The sequence below is a fragment of the Lithobates pipiens genome, unplaced genomic scaffold, assembly GCF_037356315.1.
Source record: "Lithobates pipiens isolate NorthernLeopardFrog02 unplaced genomic scaffold, aLitPip1_a1.2 Scaffold_3, whole genome shotgun sequence".
NCBI lineage: Eukaryota > Metazoa > Chordata > Amphibia > Anura > Ranidae > Lithobates > Lithobates pipiens.
In genome coordinates this window covers 240,114,839-240,131,773 of record NW_027507790.1, presented here as the reverse complement: position 1 = coordinate 240,131,773, position 16,935 = coordinate 240,114,839, and the positions used below count along the sequence as shown (strand labels likewise).

The following is a 16,935-nucleotide window of genomic DNA, read 5'->3' as shown; positions in this document are numbered from 1 at the left end:
GTCCATTAAATATACAGTACCCATTGTAATAATGCTCTGGATAACACATTAGACACATACCGGTATACAGCCTGCCCATTAAATATACAGTAACCATTGTGATTTTTCACTCACCTCATGATGCTGATGTCCCGCTGTGATGATGATGTCCGCGGACAGGGCCGCTGATAGAAATCATGGGGCCCCGTACAGCCTACCTGACGGGGCCCCCTTCAGCTCCACCCTGGCCCCACCCATTGCCCCTCCCCAGACCCCGGCGCCGTCTATGGATAATATAAATTTACCGTAGTGTGCTGCCATTCCACAGGTGGGCATCGTTTTAAAGCATGGTACGGTATGTTTGGTACCGTATCTATTCACCACTCGGTGCAACATCTTTTATATTTAACAAAAAAAAACATGTGCTAGAACTCATTAAGGCTGGGTTCACACTGCTGTGGCTACGAGAACCGGATGTCATTCGCACCGCACTGCAGTGCAAAATCACATCCGATCTCTGTGCGATGCGAGTTCAGCCATACAGATAGTATGGCTGAATTTGCATCGCACCCGCCCCAAACTCGCACAGGACCCTTTTTTTGGTCCGCAGCAGAATCGGATCGCATGGGTGTTCACACCATGCGATCCGATTCCTGTGCGAGTGTGCAGATCGCACTGCGATATGCGAACTGATCTGGGGGTGTCATTAACATTTCACTGACACTCCCAGCAGTTCGCATAGGGCAGTGTGAAGTGCCGCTGGGAGGTATGCGATGCGGGAACCCGCCGTGGATTTGCGGCATTCCCGCATCGCTCCGGTGTGAACCCAGCCTTTTGAAACATAATTTTACGGTAATACCGGTAATTGCACTTTAGGCTGGGTTCACACTGCAGCGATGCGGGAACGCCGTGAATCCGCAGCAGGTTCCCGCATCGCATACCTCCCAGCGGCACTTCACACTGCCCTATGCGAACTGCTGGGAGTGTCAGTGAAATGTTAATGACACCCCCAGATCAGTTCGCATATCGCAGTGCGATCTGCAAACTCGGACAGGAATCGGATCGCATGGTGTGAACACCCATGCGATCCGATTCTGCTGCGGACCAAAAAAAGGGTCTTGTGCGAGTTTGGGTCGGATGCGATGCCAATTCAGCCATACTATCTGTATGGCTGAACTCGCATCGCACAGAGATCGCATGTGATTTGCACTGCAGTGCAGTGCGAATCACATCCGGTTCTCGTAACCTCTGCAGTGTGAACCCAGCCTTAAAGTACAATATTGCTTAAGATAAAAAATTACAGGATTCTAATCAATATACGGTAGATAGAATAAGGTCTACAAAAGCAGGTCAGTTTCATTTTTTGCCTCTCACCTCAACTTAATATCACTGGATCGCCCGGCCCCTGCTCTCTCTGCTTCTTGTTATAGTGTGTAGAGAGAGAGAGAGAGAGGATTGGATCGGATATCACTCCGCAGCACACAGTAACCTAATGCTGAGCGGTGTGCGGCGCGGGTGCAGAGGATGTATTCATCCGCGCCCGAAATAGCAGAAAGAGTCCCCCCACTGCGGTGACCAGCCTAATGCTGAGGAGTGCGGCGCGGGCGCAGAGGATGTATTCCTCCGCGCCCGAAATAGAAGAAAGAGTCCCCCCCGCCACTGCAGCCATACAGCCATAAGCACGAGGAACAAAAAAAAAAAAACTGGACAGAACGAAAGGGAGCAGAGGGGATGGATTTTGAGCGGTACACTTACAGGGCATTCACCAGCGTCAGCCAGCGGCATGGCCCCGCCCCTTTTTCTCCTCCATCTCCGGCAAAAAATTTCAGTGACTCGAGTATAAGCCGAGGCGGCTTTTTTCAGCCCAAAAAGTGGACTGAAAAACTCGGCTTATACTCGAGTATATACGGTATATGGTTTATCTTTTTTTTTTGCAGCGTTGACACAGCGAGACAATAAAAGTGAAATTGAGTAGAGACATTTTCTACATCTGCTGGGATGGAATAGTAATGTTTCTATTTATTAAATAGGATTGTGTGATTCAATTATGCAAAAATTACTTATCCACATTACTGGAATATTGTAGATATATGGATGGAAAAAAAAGCCAGCATTGTCAGAGATGGAAACAAACTGACTGATGAAAACTAGAACATGTCACATAGGTTGATGTCCCGATAAAAGCAGCAGCAGGTAAGTGGTTTTTACCACGACACGAGGTGGGGGTTCTTCAGCACACTGACCAGTGTTGGAGGAGGGCATTAAGGTTTACAGCGTTGGACAAATCGCGGGTACAGGCACACGTCTCGGATGTGGTGTCTGTTCAGGATCCAAGTAAGGAACCTCTCCAACCCCAAACCGTAGCCGCCGTGAGGACATGTGCCGTATTTACGCTGTGGAGAAAGAATGATTTAATATAGACACTGTACATGACCCCAATGTTACATATAGAGCTTATTGTAAACCTAAAGCTTTAGGGGAGCAATACACTATAAAAGAAATGCGTTAGGGTATTTTGGTAGGTTCATGTTAAGCCCCACCTTCCATATCCATTAACCACTCCAATACAGGACATTTACACCCCCTGCCCAGGTCAATTTTCAGCGCTCTCACTTTAAATGACAATTGCGCAGTCATGCTACACTGTACCCAAATAAAATTTTTATAATTTTGTTTCATACAAATTGAGCTTTCTTTCGGTGGTATTTAACCACTTAAGGACCAAGCCCCTTTTTCAGACTTGGTGTTTACATGTTAAAATAAATTTTTTTTTGCTAGAAATTTACTTAGAACACCCAAACATTATATATCTATACACACACACATACATTTTTTTTTCTAACACCCTACAGAATAAAATAGCGGTCATAGCAATACTTTGTCACATCGTATTTGCACAATGGTCTCACAAGCGCACTTTTTTTTGGGGGGAAAAAAATACACTTTTTTAAATTAAAAAAAATTATGACAACAGTAAACTTAGCACAATTTTTTCTTTTATATTGTGAAAGATAATGTTAAGTCGAGGTCTAAGGCTAGAATTATTGCTCTCGCTCTACCGATCGGGAAGATGTCTCACATGTGTGGTTCTGCACGCGCCATTTATGGTCACCAGCCATCTCTATGACCTTCGGAGGCCAAGGGCGACGTTAGGAGGTCACGTCCAGCCTTGGCAGATGTAAACACTGTCATTTCTTTGGCTGGGAAGCCAAGATCGTTTTTATTTTTTATATATCTCAGGCTTTCCAGCCTAGGAGGTGAGATTTGGAGACTTATAGACCCCAGATTTCGCTGTAAAGAGAACCTGTCATGCCATATTCCTGTTACAAGAGATGTTTACATTCCCTGTAATAGGAATAAAAGTAATAAAAAAGAAAGAAAAATGAAAGTGGAAAGTCAAAATATAAAAATAAAACAAACAATAAAATACAGAGTACACCACTCACACGAGAGCAATAATTCTAGCCCAATACCTCCTCTGTAACTCTAAACAGGTAACCTGTAAAAAATGTTAAGGCATCGCCTATGGAGATTTTTAAGTACAGAAGTTCGGCGCCATTCCACAAGTTTGCACAATTTTTAAGTGTGACATGTTTGGTAGCCATTTACTCAGCGTAACATCATCTTTCACATTATTCAAAGAAAAAAACAAAAAAAAAAAAAAAAATAACAAATTGGGCTAACTTTAGGGTTTTTTTTTTTTTTAATTCATGAAAAGTTGTTTTTTTTTGGGTTAAAAAAAGGAAAAGCATTTGAAGATTGCTGCGCAAATAACGTGCAACATAAAAAGTTGCAACGAACACCATTTTATTCCCAAGGGTCTCTGCTAAAAAAAAAAAAAAAAAAAAAAAAAATGTTTGGGGGTTCTGAGTAATTTTCTACCAAAAAGATTATGATTTTAACATGTAAAGAAAAGTGTCAGAATTGGCTTGGGAGGCAAGGGGTTAAATAGCTATAGGTTAAATAAATCAAAATGAGTTGCTAATTGTTATACCTGGTCAGTATACCAGTAGTAGGGTGTAGAGTCAATTTGTTCTCTCTTGTACCCTTCCAGTAGCTCCTCGCTATCCCAGATACGCATGGAGCCTCCGACAATTTCACCAACGTTAGGCATTAGTACATCCACCTTAATAAAAAAAAAAAAAGAAGAAATATGCATTAGATTCAAGGAAACCTGTACTGAGAGAAAAATGCTGGCTGCCATTTCTGACTTTTCTTTGAAAAATGCTAGCTGCCTGGCTGCCATATTGAACCATAAGCATGGAGTAAGTAAAACCAGAACATTCGATGTGCTTATTTGGTAAAGCGCCCACATCATGAAAGTTTCATCCAATTGGTAGCCTGCTGGAAAGTTGTAAAATTAAGTAAAAAATGTGGTCATCTGATGATTGTGTCAGTTTTTGTGGTCCTAGTAAGGCCATTTTTAAAATCTGAAGCATGATCTAGGATTTGATTAGGTGACAAAACTTCTGAGCTATAATATAAGATGTATATTTTTAAACCCATTTTAACTCCTTTATTATGCCAAGGCAACTTAAAGTGATTGTAAAGTCGTGTTTAACAAAATAAAAACAAATAAACAAAAACGACACACAAACATGTTATACTTACCTGCTCTGTGTAGTGGATTTGCACAGAGCAGCCTGGGTCCTCCTTTTTTGGGTGCTTTTTTGCTGCTCCTGGCCCCTCCCCTTCCTAGTCAGTGGCCTCACAGCAAGCATTTTGTTATGGGGGCACGCTAGCCGAGCCGCAGCTCTGTGTGTCCATTCAGACAAATAGCTGCCCTCTCTCTCTCTCTCTCTCTATTGGCTGACTTTGATCGACAGCCACAGGCGCCAATAGTGTCGCTGCCGTGTCTCAACCAATAAGGAGGGAGAGTCAGGGACAGGCGAGGGACATTGCTGGACAGAGAGGGGGCTCAGGTAAGCATTAGGAGGTGCTAGGGCGGCTACACACAGAAGGCTTATTATCTTAAAGGAGAAGTCCAGCCTGAGCTTGTTTGGCTGGGCTTCTCTCCTCAGAGAGTGGGCTGAAATCTGCTCTCTGCTGACTGTAATCAGTCCAGGCAGTGCATCATCATGACAATGGAAGTCAGGATCTGCCAGGTGCCTGGATTGACACCCATCTCAGCGAGCCGCGAGAGGTTGAGATGGCCGCTCCCTGCCCCTCCACAGCTCAGCGCTCCAGTGAGCGTGGGGGGGAGAACAGAGAGCCGCTGACTGAGAGGCAGCAGCTCTCTGCTCGGGGAACTGAAAGAACCAAGCTATCGGCGGTGTTCGATCGCTCAGTTCTCCATGCAGAGGCGTTGGGGGACAGAGCATCAATCTGATACTGCATGCACCGGGAGGAAGTATGATACTGAAAAAAATAAATAAAAAAATAAAATAAAACCCATACCTCTCTTTTAATGCATTAAAGCAGTTGTATACCCCCCCCTTTTTTTTTTCTTTTACCTGTAGGTAACCGTGCAGGTTTAGGAGATATTTACTTTGCATGCGGCCTCTGACGTCATCGGCGCATGCGCTGTGAAGCCCCGGCTGAAGGACCATGCAGGGAAGAAGTAATCACGGCTTTGGCCAATCACAGCGCCAGAGCCGCGATACCAGGAAGAAACGCAGAGGGAACATGTCAGCTCCCTGGGCATGGACCAGTTTAAGATGTCAAGGCCTCATTCTAAGGCGAGCATTTCATAATGAGCTAGTATGCGCTGCATATTAGCCCATTATGCCTTTGCAGCTATACAATATCTGTGCGGGTATACAACTGCTTTAAGATCAAAAAAACCTTCTGCCTTTAAAACTCTTAACCACTTCAGCCCTGGAAGAATTTACCCCCTTACTGACCAAAGCACTTTTTGCGATTTGGCACTGTCGCTTTAACCAATTGCACACTTGTGCGACATTGTACCCAAACAAAATTGACATTCTCTTTTTTCCCCACAAATAGAGCTTTCTTTTGGTGGTATTTGATCACCTCTGCGGTTTTTATTTTTTGCGCTATAAACAAAAAAAAAAAAAACTGAAATTTTTGGAAAAACTGCACTACTTTTTGCTATAATAAATATCTATCTATCTATCTATCTATCTATATATAAAATTCCCTCAGTTTAGGCCGATATGTATTCTTCTACATATTTTTGGTAAAAAAAATAAAATAAAAAATAAAATCACAATAAGCGTATATTGATTGGTTTGCGCAAAAGTTATAGCGTCTACAACTTAGGGGATAGATTTATAGCATTTTATTTATTTATTTTTTTACTAGTAATGGGGGCGATCTGTGATCATCATGGCTGCAACATTATGGCGGACTCATCGGACAATATTGACACATTTTTGGAACCATTAGCATTAATACAGCGATCAGTGCGATTAAAAATGCATTGATTACTGTAAAAACGTCACTGGCACTGAAGGGGTTAACACTAGGGGACGGTGAAGGTATTAACTGTTACCTGAGAGGTGATTCTAACTGAAGGGGGAGGGACCAACTACAGGAAGTGACAGATCGTGGTTCCTAGCTAATAGGAACACACGATCTGTCGCTCCTGTCAGAACAGGTAAGTGTGTCCCCCTGTTCTGTGTCTTCTGGTTACGATCCCTTGTGGCCAGAGGTCATTGCGACCGGTGGCTACAAGCATCGGCACTCCCGTTGTGCAGCGGGCATGCGCACCTGCGATCTGGACCCTGCGAGATCGCATATAGTAACGTGATTTTGGGCAGGGGAGCTAGCCTGCCGCAGAAAAACTACGACGGCTGGTCCACTACCGGTTAAGCAATTATGCAAATTAACCTCTCAGCATTTTCCTTGCTCTTGCTGTCACATTTACCCTCAGCTTCTTTAGCAAGGCAATGGTTGTCTTGGAAGTGTGTTTGTGGTCATGTTGGAATACTGCCCTGCGGCCCAGTCTCCGAAGGGAGTGGATCATGCTCTGCTTCAGTATATCACAGTACATGTTGGCATTCATGGTTCCCTCAATGAACTGTAGCTCCCCCGTGCCGGCAGCACTCATGCAGCCCCGGACCATGACACTCCCACCACCATGCTTGACTGTAGGTAAGACACACTTGTCTTTGTACTCCTCACCTGGTTGCCACCACACACACTTGACACCATCTGAACCAAATAAGTTTATCTTGGTCTCATCAGACCACAGGACATGGTTCCAGTAATTCATGTCCTTAGTCTGCTTGTCTTCAGCAAACTGTTTGCAGGCTTTCTTGTGCATCATCTTTAGAAGAGGCTTCCTTCTAGGATGACAGCCATGCAAACCAATTTGATGCAGTGTGTGGTGTATGGTCTGAGCACTGACAGGCTGACCCCACACCCCTTCAACCTCTGCAGCAATGCTGGCAGCACTCGTACATCTATTTCCCAAAGACAACCTCTGGATATGACGCTGAGCACCTGCACTCAACCTCTTTGGGTGACCATGGCGAGGCCTGTTCTGAGTGGAACCTGTCCTGTTAAACCGCTGTATGGTCTCTTGCTACAGCTCAGTTTAAGGGTCTTGGCAATCTTCTTATAGCCTAGGCCATCTTTATGGAAAGCAACAATTCTTTTTTTCAGATTCTCACAGTGCTTTGCCATGAGGTGCCATGTTGAACTTCCAGTGACCAGTATGAGATAGTAAGAGCGATAACACCAAAATGTAACACACCTGCTCCCCATTCACACCTGAGACCTTGTAACACTAATGAGTCACATGACACCGGGGAGGAAAAATGGCTAATTGGGCCCAATTTGGACATTTTCACTTAGGGGTGTACTCACTTTGTTGCCAGCGGTTTAGACATTAATGGCTATGTGTTGAGTTATTTTGAGGGGACAGAAAATCTACACTGTTATACAAGCTGTACACTCACTACTTTACATTGTAGCAAAGTGTCATTTCTTCAGTGTTGTCACATGAAAAGATAATAAAATAATTACAAGAATTGGAGATACTGTATATATAAAACATACCTGCGGGACCACTGTGGAAACAGAGAATCACTGTTGTAGTCACCACTACAGTGATCGCTGCTTTCTTCCAGGTCCTTTGCATAGCGGCTTCCCTGTTGTATAGTAACCACAGGAGATTACTTGCAGGGCATGGAAGCCGTTCACAGAATACTGTGCATTTTTCCTCAATGAATGCATGGAGTACCCTGACCTCATCCAATCAGAAAACACTTGGCATTCATTGAGAAAAGTGCAATTTAACCACGATAATTTTGGAAAGATCAGCACTCTAGTCCACATACCTGGGCATGTCTGGATCTGCAATAACCATTTCAAGTAGCATTTTCCTGTGTTAAGAATGAATGAAAGGCAGCACATAAACTGGACTTACAGATTCAGTGAGGCGGCGATCTTCGGCACAGCGCTGCATGTAGAAAGATTTGATCTCAGCTGGGAAACGGCACAGCAGGATTGGCTCATTAATGCTGTCAGTCATCAATCTCTCGGGAGCCTCTGGAATATCCTAATGTAAAAAACAAAAAACAAACTATATGAACTATAGAAGAAATAACTTCTACTCTTAACTCCACAACCCTTTTTACACAATTTTCAGGTTTAACCACCTCAGTACAGTGCAGTTACACCCCCTTCCTGACCAGACCAATTTTCAGCTTTCAGCGCTCTCACAGTTTGAATGACAATTACTCAGTCATCCAACACTGTATCCATATGAAACTTGCGTCCTTTTTTCCACACAAATAGAGCTTTCTTTTAGTGGTATTTAATCACTAGTGAGTTTTTTATTTTCTGTGCTATAAATAAAATAAAACGTAAATTTTGTGAAAAAAATGCCTTTTTCTTTGTTTTTGTCATAAATTTTTGCTAATTAGTAATTTTTCTTCATACATTTTGGCCAAAATTTATACTGCTACATATCTTTGGTAAAAATAACCCACATTAGTATATATTATTTGGTCTTTGTGAAAGTTATAGAGTCTACAAACTATGGTGCCAATCACTGAATATTGATCACATCTGATCAGGCCTTCAGTACATCAGGCGAGTCTCATTTCTTGAGACACTAACAAGTCCGGAAAGTACAAATACCCCCCAAATGACCCCTTTTTACAAAGTAGACATCACAAGGTATTAAGTAGCATGGTGAGTTTTTTTAAGTTGTCATTTTTTCCCCACAATTCTTTGCAAAATGAAGATTTTTTTTTATTATTATTTTTTTTTACAAAATTGTCATATCAGGTTATTTCTCACACACAGCATATGTATACAACAAATTACACCCCAAAATACATTCTGCTACTCTTCCCGAGTATGGCGATACCACGTGTGAGACTTTTACACAGCCTGGCCACATACAGAGCACCAACATTGATGTAGTACCTTCAGACGTTCTACGAGCAAAAATGACGCATCTCATTTCTCAACCGCCTATTACACTTTTGAAGGCCCTGGAGCACCAGGACAATGGAATTTCCCATAAAATTACCCCATTTTGGAAAGCAAACACCCCAACGTATAATCTGTGAGGCATAATGAGTCTTTTGAATGGTTAATTTTTTTCCAGAAGTTTTTGGAATATGTGGAAAAAAAATTAAAACGCATTATTTTTTTTTTTACACAAAATTGTTAATTTATAAGATATTTCTAACACATAGCATGTATATAGCAAAAATTACACCAAAATACATTCTGCTACTCCTCCCGAGTATGGCGATACCACATGTGTAGGACTTTTACACAGCCTGGCCACATAGAGAGGCCGAACATTGAAGTAGTACGTTCAGGCGTTCTAGAAGCATAAATGACACATCTCATTTCATTCCTACCCATCACACTTTTGAAGGTCCTGGACCACCAGGACAGTGAAATTACCCACAAAATGACCCCATTTTGGAAAGCAAACATCCCAACGTATATTCTATGAGACATGGGCTGCAAATAGGTACTCGGGTACCCCGATGGGCCAGGTACCCCAGATGGGCCGGGACAGGTACTCAGATGGGCCGGGACAGGTACTCAGATGGGCCGGGACAGGTACTCAGATGGGCCGGGACAGGTACTCAGATGGGCCGGGACAGGTACTCAGATGGGCCGGGACAGGTACTCAGATGGGCCGGGACAGGTACTCAAATACTCTGATGGACTGTGACAGGTACTCAAATACTCTGATGGACTGTGACAGGTACTCAAATACTCTGATGGACTGTGACAGGTACTCAAATACTCTGATGGACTGTGACAGGTACTCTGATGGACTGTGATTGACAGGTACTATGAGGGGTGGTGACGTGGGTAAACAGCCGGCCAATGGCTGTTTACCAGCGTCGGTGACGAGCAGTGTTCCCGGGGAACACGCCACCACCGACGTGATCGCGCACATGCGCCGTGCACAGCCGGGGTATGACCATCTGTGATCGGCCGTGACTTCATCACGGCCGATCACGTGGTAAACAGCCATAAGCAATGGCTGTTCACCCCCTTCGGTGGCGAGCGGTGTCTCCGTGACACGCCGCCACCGAAGAAACAGGGATGCGCGCGCCCGATCGTGCGCATTCCCTGTTTAAACGGGAGGCCGTCATATGACGGCCTCCTGCCACAATAGGTGCGCCGCCTGGCCGTCATTTGACGGCCGGCGGTCAGCTTCTAGTTAAGCAATTTCTTATCACAATGAGCAAATTCTCTTCTTCCATCTCCTCTGATACCACCAATAGAGAACTTACCAACAGCAGCCCTCGGAAATGGTCACTTACATGAAATGTGACAGGCAGAGGCTAAGGTAATGCTGGAGCTTTTCTACATTTTTAACCTCTGTGCCTTTAAAAAGAATGCAGGCAGAAAATAAAAATAAATAAATCCCTGCAAAAAAGGTTATACTTAGCAGGCAGTTTCTCTGATGTTCGCGCTCCTGCAGACCTACATTGCTGAAGAATTGGCAGCATCCAACATGCTTCTAGAAATGTCGGGTGCCTGCAGCCAGTGGATGGCACCACAATGCACAGCAGGGGGTGCATAATGACCTACACCAGGGATGTGCAATTAGACCTCCAGCTCTTGCAAAACTACAAGTCCCATCATGCCTCTGTCTCTGGGTGTCATGCTTTCTGGCTGTCAGAGTCTTGCTATGCCTCATGGGACTTGTAGTTCTGCAACAGCTGAAGGTTGGCTAATTGCATACCCCTGACCTACATATTCAGAAATGTGGTTGGTGTCAGTTGGTTAAGTGCTCGAGTAGATGTGGATGACTGGAAGCAAGGCTTATGGAGATAAAAATATACCCCGTTGAAGCCCCTGAAGTATCCACTGCACCCAACACCACAAATATCTGAGATTTAAAGTGTAAGTATAGCCAAAACTTTTTTTGTTTTGTATAGCATAGAGAAGGGTTAAAATTTGTGGAAACTTCCCTTCACTTCCCGTATGAGTGTATTTGGGATTAGGTGCAAATATATTATTTAAAAATATAATTTTTTATTTTGAAAAACAAAATAAAAAATGTTTAAAAAAAAAACAAACAGTTAGCAAGTACAGTATATCACAGTAATAGCAGGACAGCACTGTAAGGTGGATGTCCCAACATGTTGCGCCCATGTATCGGGCTACTTTGGCGGGGGCTGTCAAGTTTTGAAGTACAAGCCTTCTGCTTCACCCAAAAGGGATCCAAACGTCGCCACACCTTCTAGACAGCTATCTGCTCCAGAGGAACCCATATGTGACCAGTGGCCACATGGGGAATTTTAGGACCAGAAATACCAATTCTGCAATGAGCTTAATTCCAAGGGATTTCAAAAAGGCTGTCAATAGACTAATGTTGATCTTCAGAGCTGATATTAAATAACAGCGTTTCATATCCCTGGGGCTCCAGCAGACAGCCCCCCCCTGAAGAAGCCCGATACATGGTTAAAACATGTTGGGAGATCCACCTTACAATGCTACTGTGATATACTATACTTGCGTTTTTTTTATTTTTTTTTAACATTTTTTATTTTGTTTTTCAAAATAAATGATTTTTAAATGAGATATTTGATATTTTTGCACCTAAAAAATCCCAAATACCCTCCTTGCTCATCTATTCATTTATTATTGAGCACTATTCAAAAATCAATAGTGCTCAGTGCCCTCACAGTTCATAGAGAACTACAAGAAATCTGGTGCAATGGAAGACAGTAGTTCATTCACAAGAAACCACGAATGAAGAACGCAAGCCTGTGGGCAGAGCCCTGCACAGCCACGCTACTCCTAACAATTGACAGCGGGTGCGGGGAGAAGGCGCAAGGGCTGAAACATGTTACATGCACCACCCACTTAAAAAACAAAACAAAAACGGGTGGAATATGTAATGTAACATGTGCCAAGGTTGAACTTATCTTTTAAGTGACATGCCAAGAACCAGCAAATATTTTACCTCCCCAAACTCGTAGTAGGTGCCATCATCCTTCTTGACATCATGTTCTTTGAGCCAGGTGATGGCCTCAGAGTAATTCATTCTTCTGAAGGGGCGCTTTGGTGGCTTAAATTCCTGCAAAGAACATGTTAGGGAGTTAGAACTAAGAAAAGAAGAAGTCTAAGTGCATGTGACAACACTGTATAGCCTTAGAGAGGAAAATGAAATTGAAACAGTATAAAAATAATGTACACACACAAAATCACTATGAAAAAAATAAGTAAAAAAGACAGGTTTGAAAAAAAATATATACTTTTTTTTTTTACTTTTTGCGAAAACATCAAAAAAGAAAAAAAAAAAAACCCACGACGACCGATCTGTTCCTACTTGAAGTGGTGAGATTATGGGAACTGCTACTACCATTACTGTACGAGTTACCTGAATGCTGTTTTAAAAAGAATTTTGTGTAAGTGCAATAGCTTAAGGGTTTGGTGTTTTAATGATAATAAAAGTTTTACAGTATCAGTGGATTTCTTTCCTTCTATATGCTTAAGTGAATAAGAGGATTGCGGGTGTGCTCAGTCTGGATGGATCAGGACGCCATTCATCTGTCGGGATGATCGTTACTGAATTCCCACGCTGACGTCCTGTAGTTGCTGAGATTAAAGCTGGATTTATTCATTAAGGCGATTGTTTATTAGGAGTCCGGTGAGTGCAATTCCTATAGGGAGTGGAATCACATGGCGTGGTGACGGTGGAACATTTCGTCAGTGATATGAATTGTTTTTCTAATATGAGAAATTACCCAACACCTGGACTGTCACAATTGTTTACATTTTAAATAGTTCTTTTTGTTCATACGCTTTTTTACTGAAGGTTTTTTTTTTTTAATTTTATGAGTTTGAGTTTTAAATGTTATATTTGATTATAGCAGCGGCTTATATGATATTTTATTATCGTTAGTGCTTGATAAGTGACCCCGTTTACTTTTACCACTTGTGCAGAGTTTATTTTCTGTTTGACATTAATGGCAATGTCAGTGCTTAACCACTTAAGCCCTGGACCATTTTGCAGGCCAAACACCAGAGCACTTTGTCATTTTAACTGACAATGGCGCGGTCATGCGACATGGCTCCCAAACAAAATTGACGTCCTTTTTTCCCCCACAAATAGAGCTTTATTTTGGTGGTATTTGATCACCTCTGCGTTTTTTATTTTTTGCGCTATAAACAAAAAAAGCAACAATTTTGAAAAAAATTAAAAAACGCATTCTTTTTTACATTTTGCTATAATAAATTTTTTTCCCTCAGTTTAGGTCGATACGTATTCTTCTACATATTTTTGGTAAAAAAATAAATAAAAAAAAAAATAAAAAATTAGCAATAAGTGATTTTTGATTGGTTTGCGCAAAAGTTATAGCGTTTACAAAATAGGGGTTAGTTTTATGGCATTTTTAGTAATAATTTTTTTTTACTAGTAATGGTGGTGATTTTTATCGTGACTGCGACATTATGGCGGACACATTGGACATTTTTGGGACCATTGTCACTTACACAGCAATCACTGCTATACAAATGCACCGATTCCTGTGTAAATGACGCTGGCAGTGAAGGAGTTAACCACTAGGTTGCAGTGTAGGGGTTAAGTGTGTCCTAGGGGCGTGTTTTTAACTGTGGGGAGGGGGCGGAACACATCACTGATCTCTGCTCACGATCACAGGGAGCAGAGATCAGCGACACTGTCACTAGGCAGAACAGGGAGATGCTTGTTTACATCTCCCCAATCTCTCTCCCCTTGAGACAATCGCATGTATCCCCGTGGTGATCAAGTCTGCGATCGGACTCGTAAATTTTAAGGGACGTACCTATACACCCATTTGCCTGTCCATGCCATTCTGCTGGCAAGTGGTTAAAAGGAAAAGCTGTTCATGTGCAAAACACCTACCGGGTGCAGCTCTGCGACCAAAGGAGCCGCAGGTGACTTCATCACTCTGTCCACAACATCACACACCAAATCTTCCAGGCGGCTTAGCAAATCCTCGTATGTCATGAAAGGACATTCGGCCTCTATGTGCGTGTATCTAAAAACAAACAGACGGAAATATAATAAAAGGGCCAATCAGATTATACAATTGTACGAGAACATAACTATTGGCAGTGCAGCAATTAGTTTTAGTGTTGGATAAAGTAAGGAATGTTTAAAACCCGTCTACTGCTGCCCCTGATGAGAAGGAATTCCTCTCACTCCCCCCCCCCCCCCCCGCCCCCCATCATAACAGGAAGTAACAGTAACAATGAAAAAAATGCTGAACATTTCTTTAACCACGTGCCATCCAGGGACGTACGTCGCTAGAATACAAGTGTTTATACTGAGATGCCTCCAGCTGCAGCCATCATCCAGGTACCGCTTTTAGTAGAGCTGGTGGTCAACTCTGGTAAAAGCAATCCTAGCGGCTAATTAGACCCTGGACTTCTTTCCAAACAGCAAGAGGGGACATATTTCCCTCCCCTGACCACCTTTCACAGCTTTTATCGAGATCTCCCATCACACCGGCGTCCTGATTGACCAGCTAGCTTATCAGCCCTGCAAAGAGCAGCTTGGCTTTGTTGCAGTCTATAATATAGAAACCCAGAAGAGATGGAGTCACATCACTTCCGGTTTACCCAGATATAAACAGCGCCATTTTAAAAAATCTAAAGCATTTGATCTCACGACCTTGCTGTGATCAAATTCTTTTAAGCACAGATGAAAGATATGAGGTCTTATAGACCTCACATATCTTCATAAAGAGCATCTGTTACATGCCTATTGCCGTCACAAGGGATTTTTTACATTCCTTGTGACAGCAATAAAAGATACAAAAAAATAAATGAAAGCGGCAGTGTAAAAATAATAAACTATTTTTTACAGTGCCCCCATGCATGCAAACAGCGATCATCCCACACACATTAGGTATCACCGCGAACATCAGATCATAGGCAGTAACTCTAGCACCAGACCACCTGTGGTAAATCAAAAGTCGTAGCCTGTAAATGCTTTTAAAGCATCACCTAAGGATAACAACATTTTTGTCGTTTGTCGCACCGGAGTGCTCAATTTAAAAGTGTGACATGTTTGGTATCTATTTGCGCAGCGTATCATCATCCTTTATATTTGGTCAAAAAACTGGGTTATGCATTAAAATTCAAAGAAAGTGTATTATTTTCACAAAAAAACGTGTTTGAAAAACCACAGCTTAAATAGAATGTGGCATGGAAAAAAAAAAAAAAAAAAAAATTACAAAACCCACCAATTTATTCTCTAGGAACTCTTGCTTTAACCACAGCCCCAGAAGGATTTACCCCTTTAATGACCAGGTCATTTTTTTTGGGATAAGGCACAACGTCGCTTTAACTGACAATTGCGAGGTCATGTGACCATCTACCCAAATAAAATTGATGTCTTTTCCCCCCACAAATAGAGCTTTCTTTTGGTGGTATTTGATCACCTCTGTGGTTTTTATTTTTGCTCTATAAAACAAAAAAAATATCTGACACTTTTTGAAAAAAATAAATAAATAAAAAAAATAAAAAATACGCAATACGAGTATATTGATTGGTTAGCGCAAAAGTTATAGTGTCTACAAAATGGGGGATAGATATATGGTCATTTTTATTATTTTTTTTTTTACTAGTAATGGTTGTAATCAGAGATTTATAGCAGGACTGCAACATCGAGGCAGACAGATTGGACACTTGACACTTTTTGGGGACCAGTGACACTTCTACAGCAATCAGTGCTATAAAAATGCTCCGATTACTGTATAAATGACACTGGAGGGAAAGGGGTCAACACTAGGGGGCAATCAAAGGGTTAAACGTTCCCAAGGGAGGTGTTTCTAATTGTGGGGAGAGTGAATGACTGGGAGTAAAGGGATTGCTGTTTCTAATCACTAGGAACAGACGATCACACTGTACTCCTGACAGAACAGGAATCTGGTTCATTTACACTGGCAGATCCCCGTTCTGCCTCTCTGTGGAGCGATCATGGGTGGGTGACGGACATTGTGAATACGTGCATAGACTCCGGTGCTGTGCATGCGCCCACTGTATCTATTACACAAAGCGCCGTACCGGTATGGAGATTCACACAATAGAGCCGCCCTGCCACAGTATAACTGCTTAGGCTGGTCGGCAAGTGATAAAAAATAAATAAAGTACATAAATGTTTGGGGGGGGGGGGGGGGAGGGGTTCCCAAGATATTTTCTAGCAAAAAATACTGATTGTTACATGTAACCAAAAAGTGCCAGGAAAGGTCTGGGAGGTCAAGTGGTTAAAAAATAATTTAGAAAGTCTAACCAAGCCCTCATTTAGTGCCCTTACTCAGCCAAGTGACGCCTCGTCCTGGACTGTTCAGCCCGATAGGATTGTGCAATGCAGAATGTGTCTCCCAGTGCTGGAATACAGGTCTCCAGGTACAGCTGTGAAGATTGGGTCAGGAACGCCTCCTCCCCAAAATAGTCCAACTTGAAAAGAGTGGAGCCGCCCTCAACTTGTGTCTGGACCAAGGTTGGCGGCGTTACCTGTGAACAAAGGCACACGTTTTGCTGTGTTATAAATAGATGATTTACACT

The 16,935-nt window shown here is 42.6% G+C and overlaps 1 protein-coding gene across 1 annotated transcript in view; it reads right to left on the bottom strand.

Annotated features, from left to right (window-relative positions):
- Positions 1 to 1,973: 1,973 nt before the first annotated feature.
- The window catches only part of NARS1 (asparaginyl-tRNA synthetase 1), a 41,728-nt gene continuing 26,766 nt past the window's right edge, over positions 1,974 to 16,935 (bottom strand). The window contains exons 10-15 of the mRNA XM_077462955.1: positions 16,685 to 16,884; positions 14,267 to 14,402; positions 12,344 to 12,457; positions 8,315 to 8,446; positions 3,974 to 4,105; positions 1,974 to 2,372 (exon numbers count right to left, since the gene is read on the bottom strand). Of these exons, the coding sequence (XP_077319081.1) occupies positions 2,241 to 2,372; positions 3,974 to 4,105; positions 8,315 to 8,446; positions 12,344 to 12,457; positions 14,267 to 14,402; positions 16,685 to 16,884 (846 nt within the window). The 3' untranslated portion in view covers positions 1,974 to 2,240. The remainder of the gene's footprint in view (positions 2,373 to 3,973; positions 4,106 to 8,314; positions 8,447 to 12,343; positions 12,458 to 14,266; positions 14,403 to 16,684; positions 16,885 to 16,935) is intronic.